Source organism: Nilaparvata lugens, chromosome 12, assembly GCF_014356525.2.
Source record: "Nilaparvata lugens isolate BPH chromosome 12, ASM1435652v1, whole genome shotgun sequence".
In the NCBI taxonomy this organism is placed as follows: domain Eukaryota; kingdom Metazoa; phylum Arthropoda; class Insecta; order Hemiptera; family Delphacidae; genus Nilaparvata; species Nilaparvata lugens.
The window spans coordinates 15,888,991-15,906,908 of record NC_052515.1 but is presented as its reverse complement, the minus strand read 5'-3'; the positions used below and the strand labels follow the sequence as shown (position 1 = coordinate 15,906,908).

General features: G+C 32.9%; 1 protein-coding gene across 2 annotated transcripts in view; it reads left to right on the top strand.

Annotated features, from left to right (window-relative positions):
- Positions 1-17,918, top strand: part of LOC111056939 (synaptotagmin-9) — a 119,866-nt gene that overhangs the window by 73,304 nt on the left and 28,644 nt on the right. For both annotated transcript variants that reach the window (XM_039438963.1, XM_039438962.1), the window contains exons 4-6: positions 6,609-6,740; positions 12,563-12,717; positions 15,028-15,196. In XM_039438963.1, the coding sequence (XP_039294897.1) occupies positions 6,609-6,740; positions 12,563-12,717; positions 15,028-15,196 (456 nt within the window). The remainder of the gene's footprint in view (positions 1-6,608; positions 6,741-12,562; positions 12,718-15,027; positions 15,197-17,918) is intronic.

Genomic DNA, 17,918 nt, shown 5'->3' with positions numbered 1-17,918 from the left:
ATGCTATTGTGAAGCAGAAGTCATTTTTCATTTTTATTAAATTTATAACCCCTTGGAGGAGACGATTCCGGCTACCATATTCCCGGACCACATGGAGTTGGATCGACATCGGCGGCTTACAAGAAGATTTTCGACACGTGAGTGATTAAATTTGAATTTAGTGATGGGCGCCCTAGTGCTTCGAATTAATCTGATGATCAAAGCTAGCTCGCCGAAAGGGTTATTATAAATTGAGAAATTAATAAGAGTAATACTTGCGCAAGTAAAAATTAGTATTAAAGGTATTTAATTGAAAGAAAAATATATAGATCAATATTTTAGAAATTTCTATTTAATCAAAGAAGTACGAAATCTAGGCTATCAAACGTATGCATACAATATTTAATTTTTTGCAATACAATTTGCGATAATTTATCATAGTTCTAATTCACTAGATGAATGGCTCTACCTATTCCGTCAGGTGCCGAATCTTGCACCCTGAGATAAAAATATATATTCGATACAAATAAATCTACTAAATACTAGAGATTTTAATATATATATATATTTGGATTATTAGTGGCTAATTTATCAAGCTGATCTTAGAGCACATATTATTGGTCGAATACTCTACCTTTTGACGTAGAGTATTTCACATTTATGACAGACTGGCACACTGTCAAACGAGAGAGGGAGGGCATTTCAAGCATATTTTCAAATGAAATGTAGATAGTAGTAAACCGATTACTAAATGAATAACCTGTTTTTTCAATATGTTTCGCTATTCTTTCAAAAAAGTGTTTTTTGAAGTTTATTTATTTATTTATTCATCATTTACAATCAACTTAAGGACAAAGAAACAGACTACAGTCCAAAACTTCTTTTCATCCCAATTTCATAAAATAAATAAATTGTCCAAATAAAGGTTATGTGCGACTTTTCAATTCTTCTCTAATTCCCACATTCAAACAAAACACAAACAATTAATTTTTAATTTAGAAAGATTAAGAACTTAGTTGATAACAGAATTTCATCTAAAAAGTTAGATGGTTATTTTTTCTTATATATATTTTATAATGTTTTATGAGCTGATATTATTTTTATTGCATATATATATATATAATATATATATATATATATAATATATATATATATATATATATATATATATATATGAGTTTTATGTACTGCCAAACGCTAGTTCTAATGTCTCATCACCCACTCACAAACATATACAGAGTTCATATGGCTATAAACCTCAGAATCAACTGTCGAAAAAGCTCAGTTGTATATACTGCATTGCAGACCTAAAGCTCAGTTATTGATTCTCACATCAATTCAAAAATCTCTTTTTACAAGGTTTTAGAGTGAGAAAAATGTATGATTAAGGCAATTCCTCGACTAGTGCATAACTATAAATTATTCCAGTCACGATTAACTCGGCTCCTGTTTGAATTGGAGCAGTCCTTGGAAGACGGTTTGTTTTACAAGAAGCGATTTAGATTGGAGGAAAGCAACAATATGCAGTGGAGCCGCCGCCTCACAGCGATGCATTCTGATTTGGCTCGCAATGAGTTTTGTGAAAAGCACGCTTCCTGGATGCCTCTCGTTCACAACGGGGAGCTGCAACCACTTACAACTACTGTCACCATACAAGTTATGAGATTGAGAGAGAGAAAGAGAGAATAGAAACTAATAGAATTGCTGCCTTCATGTTCACCTAGGAGGGCGGAGTTGGGCGCAACCGACCCTCTCTTTCACTGAACCGAAGAGTATAGAATGTAATTAACATCAATTACATTCCGACATTAATAAAAACAATATAAAAACTTGTAGTACCCTCTATTATTAAAAACTTTAAAATATTTTAACAACTCAAATAGTTTAAAGTTTTTAATAATAAAGGGTACTACAAGTTTTTATTAATTTGTACAAAAGTAGCCCATATAAGTGAAGTGTTTTTACATTCGACATTGTATACATTCTATACTCACTGGGTTAAGTGTGAGAGAGGACCGGATGCGACTAACTCCTAATATAGAATTACATTGAAATTTGAAATTGAAATTTATTCATAACACTGACAATTTACAAACAAAAATAAATGAACTTAACAGATCAGTACAATAATTTTGAAAAAATAAAAAACTAATAATACATAATAAAATATTATCTTCTAATTCTGTTTATATGAATGAAAATAGTTAAAGACCAACAAAAACATGATGTAACGTCAGAGTTATGATTAAGTTACTTCATAAGCTATTAGCTGAGTTGAAGTTACCTACTCTGAAAATTAAACTATTTGACCTTTGCAAGAGACAGAAGCCTCAACATAGTATATTTCGCACCTAGTGCCGAAAATGAGACTTTTCCGGCACGAAATCGGTTTTCAAGTCCGAGGCCGTAGGCCGAGGACTAGAAAAGATTGAGAGCCGGAAAAACATTTTTGCCCATGGTGAGAACGTTATTTTTCGCCACACAGAAAAATAAACAATATAAATATGAGAATAATTGTTTATTAGGCACTTTCGAAAGCAAAACAGGAAGGTCATAGCTCTAGCGAATCTGAGGTAATCTGAATATTAGGAAATTGTCCAAGTATTTTTATTTTTTATTCTGATTTGTCTAAATAACCTAAAAGATTATGTTCAATTATGTAAGAGGTTGAGTTTATACTTTTTATTCTTCCAAATGACAATAAGATGATATTATTATAAATGTTTTGATTCTTGAATAATAAACACAAATAATGAAGTTTTTTGATCAGCTGTTTTAGCACACATGAAATTTGGCCAATCTGAATGTCAACGTCAACAATGCTTGTTGTCATTGACTTCGGAAGTTTTTGTTAGAAGCTCTATCCTACTTTGAAAATCGAATTTGAATAGTTTATAATATATATCTTATCTGTATTTTATTCATCCAAATAAAATGATAGTATCTTATTGCAGAATACTTATTCAATTCTAGAAGCATAAACTGATTCCGTTTCATAAACCATTTTGTAAACACGTTCACATCAAATCAGAATCAGCTGACTTCAAGGTTATTTTACAGCCCTAGGGCCGTAAAACTTTCACCGGCCTGGTCAGAAAACAATCATTTTCGGCCTCCATATGACGCACGAAAACCAGCTCATTACATCCAAGTGGGGCGAAAAAAAAATTTTAACAGAAAATCTTTGTCTATTCACAGAAAAAGAATTGAAAGGAGTGAACATTACAGAATTTATTTATAGAAACCAAAAAGTATAATACAATCCTAGGAAAATAAATTAAGAAGAATTTGAGGATATATACATTCATATATTAATATATGAACTAAAGTGATAATATATTAATGAGAGAAAAATAAATAAATAAAAATCCTGAGACAGAAAAATTGTTAGAACCCTAGGAAGCAATAGTAGAAATTCCCAAAATAATGTGATAAAGAATTCATGTGAAGAAGAACTCCTCAATTTCATCAAAATCGAAATTGAATAAAAAGTGCTTTAATTTCTTCAAAAATGCTACCAGTGAGCCTGTGGATGTAATATGTAGAGTTAACTTAAAGGAATTTGGAGCACTGTAATCGTAAACCGTTTGAAGGCTTCACATGAAGGTTTTGCAAGAACAACCAAATTTCTGTCTCTCAATCAACTAAGGCATTCCCTGTAATCTGAAGACCCTGAAGATATATCAATGCCTTAAAGGCAATATATCCAAGGCCTGAAAGTAGGGAAACGAATGAGCTCTCCTATGTAATGATGTCATCATTCTAATCAATCTTTTTTGTGCAATGAGTAAAGAGTTTGAATTTGTTTTATATGCACCTCCTCAATACAACAGCTTAGCCCATATTGAAGCTTGCTATTTGCAATAGCGAGATAAACAGATCTCGGAATTTTTCTAGGGCAAATGAATTTCAATAAATACAATTTACGAAGCATCATATTCATGTGCTTTTTGAGTGATTGTAGAATTACATTCTATACTCACTGACTGAACCCTTCAAAAGCGAGAGCAAGAGAGAAAGATTCAGATTCCTCTATTCATGTGTTTAAAAAAACGAAATACAACTCATATATCACGTTCTAGCGTTGAAAATAATTTACCAGTAAGAGTGAAATTACAAATGATGAATCATATTAACCTATAAACTGCAGAGTTTTATATTGAGCGAAGAAAAATGATTAAATATGCGAAAGTTGAGGTATTACTGTAATATTTCCACATAAAAGAGAAAGAGCGTGAGAGAGTGTAAGAAAGAGGGTGTGAGAGAACGAGTGAGTGAGTATAGGGGTAAGGCTAAAAAATGAGACAGAATGTGAAAAGTCCAATATTGATCTAAGAGTGAATGAGAGAATGGATGAAAGTGAATGAGAGAGGGATTGAGAAAAAAGAAGAAAGTGAGGATGTTGAATACAGAGAGAGAGATTGATTTTTTGATTGATTACATGCCTTTATTAGGGCGGAGTTAGGACTCCTGTTCCTCTCTGCAACACAATCCTAAGAGAGAGAGAGAGAGTGAGAAAGAAATAAAGATAGAATGATTGAGTGTTTTATTTTTGCAGATTACACTGGCTTACACATTCATTTAATAGGTTACGATACAGTTTTAGATGAATATTCATGATATAAACTGAAATAACATTGAACTGTTCATGTTAAAAAAATCATGCAATTTAGAAACTCCTTCAATCTTTGAAAATAATATTCAAAGTGTGAGAAAGATACTCTATCAAAGTGTGAGAAAGAATTAGAGAAAGAGAGAATGAGAGAATATTAGAGGGCATAGGTAAATGGGAGAAAGATTAAACTGAAAAGTCCAAACTTTTGACCACAACACAATCACATAGATACGTACACCCCGTCTTACGGAGGAGACGATATTCGTCGGTCCCGACTACCTAAAAAGTAGTCGTCATCTCTCATCATCATCCCTCTCATCATCATTCTCTCACTCATTACCCACGCACAAGGAGAGCTTATGTGGGCATCACCGTCAGAATTATTATTATTAATTAATTATCGGAGATAGAAAGCGAGACACAATTATGAGAGGAAAGAAGAAGGAAGATGAAAAAGTAGGTGAGGAAACGGTAAGCAGTAGAGAGCAAGGGAGAGTTTAAAACAAGAACTGTGGTAGAAGGGGCCAGAAAATACGGTGAGAGAAGGAAAGAGAATTACAAAAATAGAAAAAATAGAATTCTTTTGCGATATAGGGAATTCATTATTCTTCCATTGATTCAATGATACAAAATTATTATTTAAAATAATTTGGTTGAGGATCAACAGGCACAGTCCAAAACTGTTCCTCCTCTAATTTTGATCGATTAGGATAGTCTAGAGAATTGGTCTGACTGAGAGTCTGATATCCCCAGTATGAACAAACAAATCAAGTATAACCACAGACGAATGATGCAAATATCTTTAACGGTTCGTTCAGAATTGACGGTATCTATTCTATGGTAATTTACTAACAAATAGTCTATACTGGAGTAACAAATTTCTAGAATTCTACTCTGATATTTCAGGTGAATCAATGCAAGAAATTGAAATAATTTATCTGGTGAACTCAATGAACAGTATTTTAATGTTCCTTACTTTGCTTGGAAAGTAAAATGGAAATTAGGAATCACAAGATTTTGAGGCCAAAAAGAACTGAATAGAGTGAGAAAGGGGATACAATGATAGCGAAAAGCAAGAGACAAATAGAAATGTATAAGGGAGAACTTAGGAATTGAGGAAGAGAATTGGCAATACCGTACGAACTACATAGTTAAAAGAGGAGATAGAATGTGGGAGAATGGGATAGCGCGACTGAAAATTGGAATTTATGGGCCGCTCCAGAGCTAAGCCCTTACAATGACGGCGTACATATGAGATTGGAGACATGTGCCCCACATATATATTGCTCTCCTGAACTCTGCTTGCTTCCCACCCTGTTGTGAAAATCCTGAATTATTGTTGAAGCGCGGATCATCGCAGATTGCCAACGAGATGGATTGTGGATCACAACAGGTGTTCGTGAGCGTGGTTCAGCAGTTGGAAACCCATGTCAACTCCTAGGAATCCGATCTATGCAGATTGTTCCACAAAATCGATGTCAATTCCTATATTGTTGATTTGATGAATTTGATTAAGATTAACTGAATATGAGGAATCTGATTTCTAGGAATTGAAGATGAAGAGTTTTTCGAAGAAATTAAAGAAAGATTATGAATTTCCATTGTACTCATGAGATATATTAGGAATTCGTGAATAATATAATATAATCTATTGATTAATATTGAGAATATTAAGTTTGTTTTTGTCCTGCAAAATTATTTCTTTAATATGTGAATATTTCCCATTTTGGTGATAATAATGTGGAATATATCTTCTATGTTTGGTTTTGAAGCAACTAAGCTTTAAAATCGTTTTCAGACTGAATTTTACTCGAAAGAGTACTGTAATTGATTTTATAATTAAAGAGTATCAATTTTAATTAATAATTTCATCATTTTTTTTCAATAATATTGAATCGAATTAATATTCATAAAATTTATATGCCTGCAGTCCATAATAATACTCACTATTTATACTCTTTAAAGTTACTTTTCATCCTTTTTCATATTTTATTGACTTGTACTTTGTTTTCAGCCGGAATTGTACTCGAAAGAGTTGATGCGTCAGGAGTCGGTCGATAGCTCTGACAACGTTGAAATGGAGTATTGCGGCAAACTTCATTTTGCACTACGATATGACACTGAGATGGATGCTCTTATCGTCAAGGTATGTACCATTTTTTATACTTGAAAAAACTAATCGAATGATCAATATGATATCGATATTTTTTCAATGATACACAAAACAGAATTCATTAAAATGATTGGGGAAGGACCAACAGGCACAGCCCAATATTGTTGTCGATATTTCGCTATTGAACTGTTAAGTGATTTTTTTAAGCTGGTTTTATTGATCCATTTATCATTAATCTGTGTTTTTTGTTTGTTTTAAATTGTAAATATTTAAAATTAGAATGCAATATTCAAACATGTGAAAGTGACACATCACTCAGCTACATAATCATCACTCAGACTGTTTTATAACTTAGTTTTGAGCTTGAGCCTGTTGTACTATTCTGAAAATTGTGTGATCTTGAATAACAGGATAAATAATCATCATTCCGTGTCTCCATTGTAATCCTCATCAATACCTCTGAACATTCATCTGTAAAAATTTCCTTATTCCACAATCTCCACATATTTTTAGATTTTTGTATTACTCATTTGTTATTGATTTATCTCTTTTGAAATATTCATGGATTGAATTTTTTGATTTGTTCATCACAACTTCATGAAAATAATAAAAAAGGATTATCATAGTCATGATCCATAAAACTCTTCTATCAGTATAAATGAATGGCAAACTTGCAATTCTTTAAGATAATTTCAAGTATGAACTGTAACCTCAGAAACTACAAGAAGCTATTACAGAAGCATAATGTGAGTTGATTTAATGGAAATGTGTAGAGAGTTATGTCAAAATGTCATTGTTTTCTAAGAAAATGATTATTTTTCTTGATAGTCTATTATCTGTCGTACGAATTTACAATACTTGAGATTATAAGCACTTGATTAAGCAAAGCACTTGGTATTCTACCACTCCCAAGTCAATATATCCTAGAAAAAGTCTGCTTTATAAAGAAACACATAAACGAATTAAATACAGGCGAAACATTTCATCAATATCCAACCAGATTCAGAAATAATTTAAGAGAAGATGCTCATCAAAGTGCTATGTATGAGAGAGGTGTAAGAAGTTCAGGTATCCGGATGTACAACATATTGCCCTCTCACATAAAAGATACTTCTGGAAAGGTTTTCAAATTTTTATTAAAAAAAGAGTTGCTGTCCATTTGCGCTTACTCAGTGGAGGAGTATAGAAATTATTATAAACCTCAAAATGGAGGTTTACGTAGGTAGATGATAACATTTTATGTTTGACTAATGAAAATTGACATATCCTTATACCCCTTTATCAGGTGGTCAGTGGATGAAAATAAATAAATAAATAAATATAACTTACAAAAGTGGAATTTGAATAGCGTTGAATAGTTTCCCTCAGGAAACAGTTTTGAGAAACCCTTTTGTCTTGAGAAAGGTACGTGAGAATAATGACAATAACAAGCACGCCGAGGTGGGAGAGAAGAGTGGAAATATGACTTGCAAAATATTCATGTAGAGTAGATAGAAAAAGGGGTTAATGAGCCTAGCAGAATAGAGTAGGTAGAGTGAAAGTGAAAATAAGACTAGCAGAGTAGTGTAGGTGAAGGAAGAATATGACTGGCAAAACAGAGTTACTGAGATAAATAGAGAAATGGTTCTGACAGAATAAAAGAGATAGAAGAAGGGGAGTGATAATGCTAGCTGAATATAGTAGATGGAATAAAGGAAGAAATGAGACTAACAGAGTACAGCAGGTGGAAGAAGGGAAGAAGGAAAGGAAATAATGCTAGCAGAATATATTAGATAGCATTTATTGAAGTAACTTTCCCTCATGGAGTGAGTAATATTAAATTCCATATTAGAGTAAACTGAAAGTATCAGGCGTTCTCCACGAAGTCTGTCAGCTCCAACGCAAGCATCATGAACATATTTGTGAAATGTTGTCGAAAATTGAGCTCGTTTTCCGATGCTTCGAGAAGAAGACTTAAAAGTACACAAAGATGCAAGGGTGGGGGTGGAGGGAGGAATCACTAAAGCACACTTCAATATCAAAAAAGAGAGATTAGTAGGGAACAAAGGCCGATGCGAACAATGCAAGAACAATGGGATGGTTTTGAAACACACGCACTCACACACACACGTGTGCGTTGATATCAACAATAATACTTTGAGGGAAGGTTTACAGGGGTTGAAAACGGGGATGATAGTGGAATAAAAGCTATTGTAGTATGAAAAAGGCTGCTTTAATTGCGGGATGAGTTCGGGGTGATTACTGCGCTAATTGAAATTTCCAGTTGACTTGATTTGCAATCACATTGGAAGAGGTTTTATTGTTTTGATGTGATGAACTGGAATCATGTCTGTGCTGGAATTTGCATTCGAATTTAGTTTATTCTGAATCATAATGTAGTGCAGTTCAATGACAATACATTACTCTATATATTTAAGTCAAAGAGCTTTGAAATTTGATGTTTCATGAATTACTGACCTTGAATATCAAATAATTTAGATGAGAGAGCATGAGGAGAATTATTCGTATAAGAACTTGTTAGTTTTTAAGGTGAAAGAAAGTTGTTTGTTGATGTGAAGATAGATAGACTGGACAGCAATTTATGGTTATTAATAAAATATTACTTTTTGCACACAATGCATTTAATTGCTTCTACTGATGAAATTTCCCCAAGTTGAAAACATTTTAAGGTATGCAACAAAGCTACGGTTCATTTCGTTTTTCCTGTAGTCATAATATACAAGCTTCTTTAAGAATATTATTATCAAGACCTTCAATAGCAGAAACAATGATGAGGAAAAAATTCAAAACCAGATTTATCACAATGTTCCATTTTTTTTAATCTGAAGGGAATCATTTGTCTTTGCGGTGAAATGCGTTATATGGTTGAAAAACTATCAATTTGTCAGATAACGGTATTATCTGTCACAGAGAATACTCTGTACTCGTTACCAACAGGGTTTTGAAGGATAACTGATTGAAGTCACAATAAAGACACAAAAGATAGTAGCCAGACTCTAATGGAAATCCCATATTAATGAGTGACCATTACTGGACGGAGACGAGTCTAGAAACTGACAAAACCGCTTTCAAATGAATTTAGTTTGTTAAATTCTCAAAGGACAGTCATCCTAAGTAAATACCCAATAGTGGAGTGAATCTCCACACGTTCAAATCACTTCTACCACTGATTAAAGGACTTTTCCAGGAATTGTATGGGCTCTGAAAGTGTGAGAGGCGAAAGACAACCTTGTTAACTATGTCCACATTAGAGGCATGCGTGATGCGGCTTGAGGTATTCGCGAAATGCGGCAACGCATGCCTCAAATTCAAGATCCAACAATTTAATAGCAATTCCTTAATTAATACAGGGAGGAGACTTTTGTATTTACAATATCAATAATTCAAAATTGTTGTTTTTAATGGTTGTAGAATAATTTTATCATCTTCGAGTTTGAATCATCTAAATTGGAATAATGCAATTCGATGGTAATTATGAATTGAAGCGATTCAAGAAAGACGTTTTAAAAGAATCCACTTACCAAGTATACCATATAGAAAAATAATGTGACGAGATGTAATGTGATGACTATAATTATGACATTTCAATTCGAAAAAAATGTGAATCATTGCGATTGAAATGTTAGTACATATTGGAAAATGATTAATTGAATCAATTCGAGAAATAAAACTGTAGCGAAACAATTTGAGTTTCAGGAAAACAATATTAGTAGCAAGATATTAATTCGAAGGGGAAATTGTAAGTTGTTTGAGGGAAAATGGAATTTGAAATATTAAAATGTAAGTTGTAAGAGGGAGATGTAAGTTGAAAGGATTAAATGTAAATTGTAAGAGGGAGAATGTGAGTTGTAACAGAGATAATGTAAGTTGACAGGATAAAATGTAAATTGTAAAAGGAAGAATGAAAGTTGTAAGAGGAAGAATGTAAGTTGTAAGAGGGAGAATGTGAGTTGAAAGGATAGAATGTAAGTTGTAAGCAGCGCGAGAATAGAATGGAAGTTGTAACAGGGAAAATGTAAGTTTCAGGGGAAATGTAAGCAGTCACTGAATCAGTGTCTTCCAACTAGGACATGAGACTTCAGAAGAGGATCTAGTTTACTCGTTCAATGATTGAGGTTATTTCTGAGCATGAAACTTGAATGAGCTCTAATCACAGATTCTCTTTGTGAGTGCTAAGCTTCAGTGAGATTCACTCTGAACTGTCAGCATTGGTGAAGTTGAGAGCATCGATATTTCATATGAGGATTTTTGGCAGTTATAAGAGTGAATTTCACTGTAATTGAATGATTATGGAAAACCACAATTTGGGATTTGATTTTCTAGAATTCTGAATGAGAAGTACTGAGTAGTTATCTCTGTCAGTGTGAGTACATGAACGTTCATTCAGTTTAAGTTGCTCATCACAATACTCTTCATCCCCACGTAATATCATTTGCTAATGCCACAAATTATTGACTACGGTAGTAGAAACAGACTAGTAACTTCTTGAAAACAGATAACTCACTCAAAATCAACTGAAAATTATCCATTCCATCCAGGAGTAAAGTAGTACTTCACTTTACATTAATTATTCACTTATCTTTTGATTTTCATTCACTCAATTATTCAAATGCATTTATTTTATCTTTGTTCAGGTAGCTTATAGTTACTTAACTTCGTCTGTTACTTATAGTTACTTTTGTCAGTTGCTAATACATTAATGGCTCATCTTCGAAGTAGTTTGAGAGACTGGCAACTCTTTGTATGATATAATACACAAACCTGAGAGATTAGTGGCTAGGTTGATCAATAGAGCACTTCAGCTTACAGGTGTCAAGTTATTGGTATCATCTTGTGTTAGGTATATTTATAGTTGTGTTCCTAAAGTTCCATTCCAAGATAAAATAATGTATAGAAATTTTATAGTAGTAGAATAGGAATAGTTGCATAGAGATGATAAAAATAATAATGATATAAAATAACAATTCATATTATGAATGTTGTGTATTCTCTCAAAAAGAAGACTGCTGCACAAAATCATGCAGAAACTGCTTCCTCCTCAAGTAACATATAATTTAGCACGTTTCATTCCTTCATCGTATTCTTCATAAAGCATCCACTTCATTTTTTTCATAGCTTTCTCTTTTTCAATTTCAATCTACTTTTGTCCAAATTCTTTGTCGTCTTTATAAAATAGAATTATCGTACCCTTTAAAATTAATAAAACAAGAATACAAATTGTAACTACTAGTTTCAGTGATCACACCATCGTCAGGTTATAAAGATAAATTTCCAATAAATGTTTACTCATAGTTTTGTTAAGTCTATATTTCTTTAAACAAAAAATAATAATAAATCGTTGTCGTCTTTATAGCATGTATCTTATATTCCTATCCAATTACTCTACGTATAGCTGATAAGATGTGTGAGCACACATGAAAGCATGCTCCTGTGGAATAATAATTTTTATTTAAATGAAGTGGATTTTTGACATCATTTCAAGTCTCTTCAATTCTACTCTGAAGATTTTTTACGTAACAATTTATTTCTTATTATAATACATCTGTAAGCTCCTGTTAGCTTAAAGCAGAGACAAATGATCACTACAAGCTATCACTACTGGTCATTATCCTAGATCAATCCAAAAATTCAAAACATTGCAAACAATGAATTAGATTTTAAACGGTATCTTCACTCTATGCTTACCGATATAAGTTAGAGGTGTTTGGGCGTGTCGAGAGTGAGATCTTCGGATCTTGAGATCAACAAGAGATTAGAATAAAACAAAACTACAATTCAACTTATCGTTCCAAAACGACAACTGAGGCAGTCTTGAATCTAAATTAATTCGTTCTTTCCATATTTTGAATTATCAGGTTTTGGAAGCTCGAGATCTGCCCATAAAAGACATGACAGGTAGCAGCGACCCCTACGTCAAGGTGTTCCTTCTGCCCGATCGCAAGAAGAAATTCCAAACCAAAGTCCATCGGCGGAATCTGGATCCTGTCTTCAACGAGACTTTCATTTTTAGGTAGGTTGTCAGAATATTCTGAAATCATTCATTCATTTATTCCATACAAGCACAAATCATATACAATTATTGGGAGAAGACAACAGGCTAAGGCCAATACTGTCTCACTCACAAATTTTGAAATTGTGAAAATAGTGAAATTGTAGATTAATTGGTTCAATCATTCTTTTGGTATAGGCTTTAGTATCTCCTAAATAATTATTTTTGATATTGAAAGTGTAGTAGAGCATAGTGCCAGTTACATAAACATCGATTTTTGGATATGACTCTATCAGATTGAACGGAACTTGACACACATCATCTGTTTGAAATCATATGTTTAATCTAATAGAATTTATAAGGACGGCGAAAAATCAAACGTCTAAAAATCGATGTGTAAATGGGTTTACACATTGTATTGTCAAATTCAATTAGCAATAACTTTCTGGAAGAGACATAAAACTGTCAAAAACGATTGATTTATTGAAAAAAAAATTTGAAAGACAACCGAGAATAGTATTTATGAAATCATGAGTTTAATAATCGAAACAATAAATAGCTTAGAGTTTGATGATCAAAACTTATAGTATTTATGGGTTTAGAAATTGCTTCTCGGTGGTTTGCAACCCACCTGAAGCTGTCGGTTCATCTCTCATTATCATGTGTTCCATCACCCAAGCACAAGCCTGGAGATCATGTGGGCATCATCCTCAGCAAGAAGGCCAGAACAAATACAAATACAAAAAAAATCTTTTCTCAAAAGAGCAGTGATTCTTTGACAATTTCAAGTTGTTTTCATTCATTAATTATTGATTGCTATACTCGTTATACTCGCCAATAGGAATGTAATAGAACATCACACTCTGCATTTTCTGATATGCTAGCATGAATTCAATTGGCGATGAAGTGCAGTTAAAATGAATAGTGGCTTCCAAGTTACAAATTATTTTTCTTTAAAAATGCCAGATTAAACAAATCATCGTAGATTCTTTATAAGAATATAAGTATAATTACAAATTGTTGATTTGATAATATTGGCTGGGGCACACCCTTGCAAATCTATGTAGGGTACTGAAATTTCCCTACAGGTGAATATAGATAATGACAAAATATTCCAATATGGAGGCTCAAATTATCATTGATAATACAATAGGCTTAATTAAACGATAGACATTGTTCAATATTTAATCTCCATCTGGATTCCAATTTCTATTCCAATTCAATGCAAAAATCTTAATTGGGTATTTTTTTACCTTCGATTCCACATATTACAATCATCTTAATTCTTAATTTGCGGTTTTCGAATATCTTTCTCTCAAATATTGAAGAATGATATGTAGCCTACTTAGAAAGAAATTACTGGTCATGTCCCATAATGTATTCTATTGTGCATTTTTAGAAGACCGTACTTGCTCATTCAAATTGACGTTACATGTGGAAATAACCTGCAGAATACCAACGCAATGCCTGTTTTACATAAATATGCTACTACAAATGCTCGACTTATTCTCCCGCACAAGCTGTACATCAGTATTCAGATCAGAAATGACTTCATAGTGATGAATATCATCAGTTCATCATTCATGATGATGAATCCCTTCAACCGCAAAGAAAACTGCTACGATATCTTGTTTTTGTCTAGAAAAGCCTGAAGACCTGAACTTGATTAGATCACGAAAATATGATTGGATTTATTACTAGAATAGGCTTGGTAATAGAGAACCTAGCAGTACCTAGTATCTATAGTAACCTACAATAAGTTCTTCTTCGATGCAACTTTCTCATTCAGGCAGAAGATATTCAGCTCCTTCCTTATGTCCTCATTCCTGATGTGATCTCTTCTGTCACAGCCAGCCCTTACTTCTGCGGAGAAATCTCAAGTGGCTTTGATGTTACCCACGATTCACTACCATAGAGAAGTAGTGGAGCTTTAATATTGCAAAATTAGAATATATTCATTGCAAAATGGGAAAAAATAACAGTACAATATAAATAGCGCAGTACAAATATATTCTAAATGTATAAAACATAAAATATGAAGCTACAAATCAAAGTTACATGGATTAGTTTTCTTTTTAGAGCCACTGATTATTGAAACACAAAAAGTAACCTTTATTTTAATAACACAACTAGTTTCAACAAACATTTATCCAGTGTTGTTTATTCATCTTATTCACATATTGAAAATTGGTCTAGAAGGATTGGAACTAGTTGTGTTATAATAAATAGGAAGGGTATAATGAAGGATACTTGATAATAAATTTTATTGTGTTACCTGAATCAGAATTTGTTTACAAACTGCTTTTGATTTCAACATATTGTTGATTGCAGTGTGAGCTATGAAGACTTGAGGACCAGATATTTGCAGTTTTCCGTGTATGACTTTGACCGGTTCTCCAGACATGATTTGATGGGTCAAGTGGTTTTGAAGGGGCTCCTCGATTGCACTGATCTTCAGCAAGAAGTCGAATACACCATGAACATACTTTGTCCTCCCAGGGTAAGTAAGCATATGAAATGGTGCTAGTTTGTAATTACAGTAAGTAACATCTTTTAATTTAGTTTGTATAAATTTCACTCATATTTCTAGTTTATTAAGGGATGTATTTATTTTAAAAACTAACCAATTACGCGTTAATGAACCAATCAGAACGATTCTTAGTTCCCAAGAAAAAAAATGTATTGATATTGTTCCTGGTTCAACTACTTTCATTGGCTCAAGATCATTTCATTGATCAATTAATATAATTCTATTCTTTTTCATATTCTATCATTCTGCAACAAAAACAAAACTTTGTGATTGTAAATCTTTTGTTTTAGTCAATTCACGAAAAATCCCTACGATGAGTATTATGAAAACTATGATACGGAGACAGTCGATTATTTACCTCTTGAGCAATACAACGTTTCAACGCAATTCAATACATAGAATTCATAGCAATACACAAGTACTACAATGTAACACAATATACAACATAATCTACGGGTAGATTAGTAATTCATCAAATACTATACCATTATACTAGCATCAGGATATCGGTATCATAGTCCGAGAGATAATATTATATATTATTAATATTACACGGCTCTCACTCGAAGACAGAAAGACCCGATACACTTTCCTTCACTAATTATTATTACTCCCACAACCCAACAGCATTCTCCTTACTTTTGTGTCAGTATCAAAATTGTGCGCAGCATGCTCACTCCTCTCCACTACTCTGTCCATGCTACAAACTGTAGAAGGAGAAACTGGTTTCCCCTCTTCATGTTGAAAGTGATATCTCTTGGACTATGTATTACAACTGTTATAAGTACCTATCAGTATCATTCCTGAATTTTCCGCAACCGGAAAATCTCAAATCCGGTCCTCTTCAGATCAGTCCAACAAACAACAAGCAAACATCTCACAGTTATTTGAAATGAAATATAGGATTCTTCGAATAACAATCTTCCACTTTGTGAACTAGTTTGGAATTTGTATCTGACCCTGACAATGGATCTCATAAACAATGAACACAACCAAGTGCCTATTGCCTAACTTGGGGAAGTTTTGTAAGAATAACTGACAATTAAGCAAGACTTGAATGCCCCATCTCAGTTTGAAAGCTCATTATTAATGCTGCAACTTTCGGATTCCCCGGATTAGAATAGCAAACAGGAATTCACGAGCTTGTTAGAGCTGCGTTATGAATTCATCGCAAATGAAAGCACGGCATAGTTGCCAAGTTTCTTCTTCTTCCACCTTCTATAGTAGAAAGCTGTAATTCATCCCGGTATATCTGATATAATATTAATTGTTGATCTTTGCTAGTAATAATCAATTATTATATCTCAAATATATTATCATTTCCATCAATGAAGTTTATCTTTAAATGATTTAATACTTTTTGTAATTGAGTAGCCTTGTTCATTATATTTCTCCATAGCATACAAATTATATCGGCAACGGTGCGGAGTTGGAAGATTACCGTATAGAGTATAATAAAAGTATATGAGTTTATAAAGTGAACTATATAAAAGTATATATATATATATATATATTATATATATATATATATATATATATAAAGTTGGAAAAGTATCTTTGCCTAATGACAGAGGATCGATAGCAAATCAATTCTTATAAAGTGGTACTTTATAATGTGATCCCCCCAATGGGATCGTATTACTTTATCCTTTGTTTAGTCCAGTCAATATAGTCATAAAAAAGGGGATGTGCTTGTAATTTATATTTCAGTTCTGATTTTTAATATATTATTTGGGTACATAAGAGAAGTCCAGAACCAATTTCTTCATGCAAAATTTCCTTGTGCTAGATACAGAGTGGCCAAAGAACCTCGTATTTTCGGCTCATTTTCCAGTTTTCAGCCATTTCAGCCAAATCTCGTAATCGGATAGAAAAATTTGCTCTGCTTTTTTCTAGATTTAAAAATTCTGAACTCTCTATTTCCAATGAGTACTGAGTTATGATTTTTTCAAAAATGAGTGAAATTTGAAAAAAAGATCAATTTTGGTGAATTTCAGTTTTTGATCAACAATATCTTCCGATTGTTACCATTTAGATGTATAACTCAAAATCCCTCTGGGCGTATTTTTGTGTTCTACAATATGAGATCAGGTAGAGCGCTCTATCTTATAAAGATTTCCAGGTACACCTGACCACAATGCTCCTTATTGTATTGTGAAAAACACCTCATTTTCAGCTTCAACCATCATCACCAACTACATTGTCCTCACATTGATATTTCGCACAAAGACATAAGTTCATGAGATTATGTTCTATGAGAATCACCCGTTAAATGCACTTCATTTCAGTATTTCCTAGTGGAGAGGCGCGCCCAAGGATCAAAATTTTAAACACTTGCTCAGATTTGATCGTACTCGTACTACACTTCATTCTTCTCGGCTCGTCAAGGCGGTCCAAAAACATGCATCATAAGTCAAATTCGGCCGAAGAATGGAAAATTTATTGTTGAGTGTACTTAAGCCCATATTCCAATGCACGAAAAATGGCCAGAACTAAAATATAAATTGCATGCACCAATGCATATAGTGACTGGACTAGTTATACAATGTAATCAAGTGTAATTGAAGCATTAATATTACTATGTCTCGATTAATTGTCGAATAGTATTGCTACCTCATAAAAATTAATAGCATTATAGTTTTTAATAGAAATCAATAAATTTATCTGAAGAGTATTGTTCGAAAGTACAGTA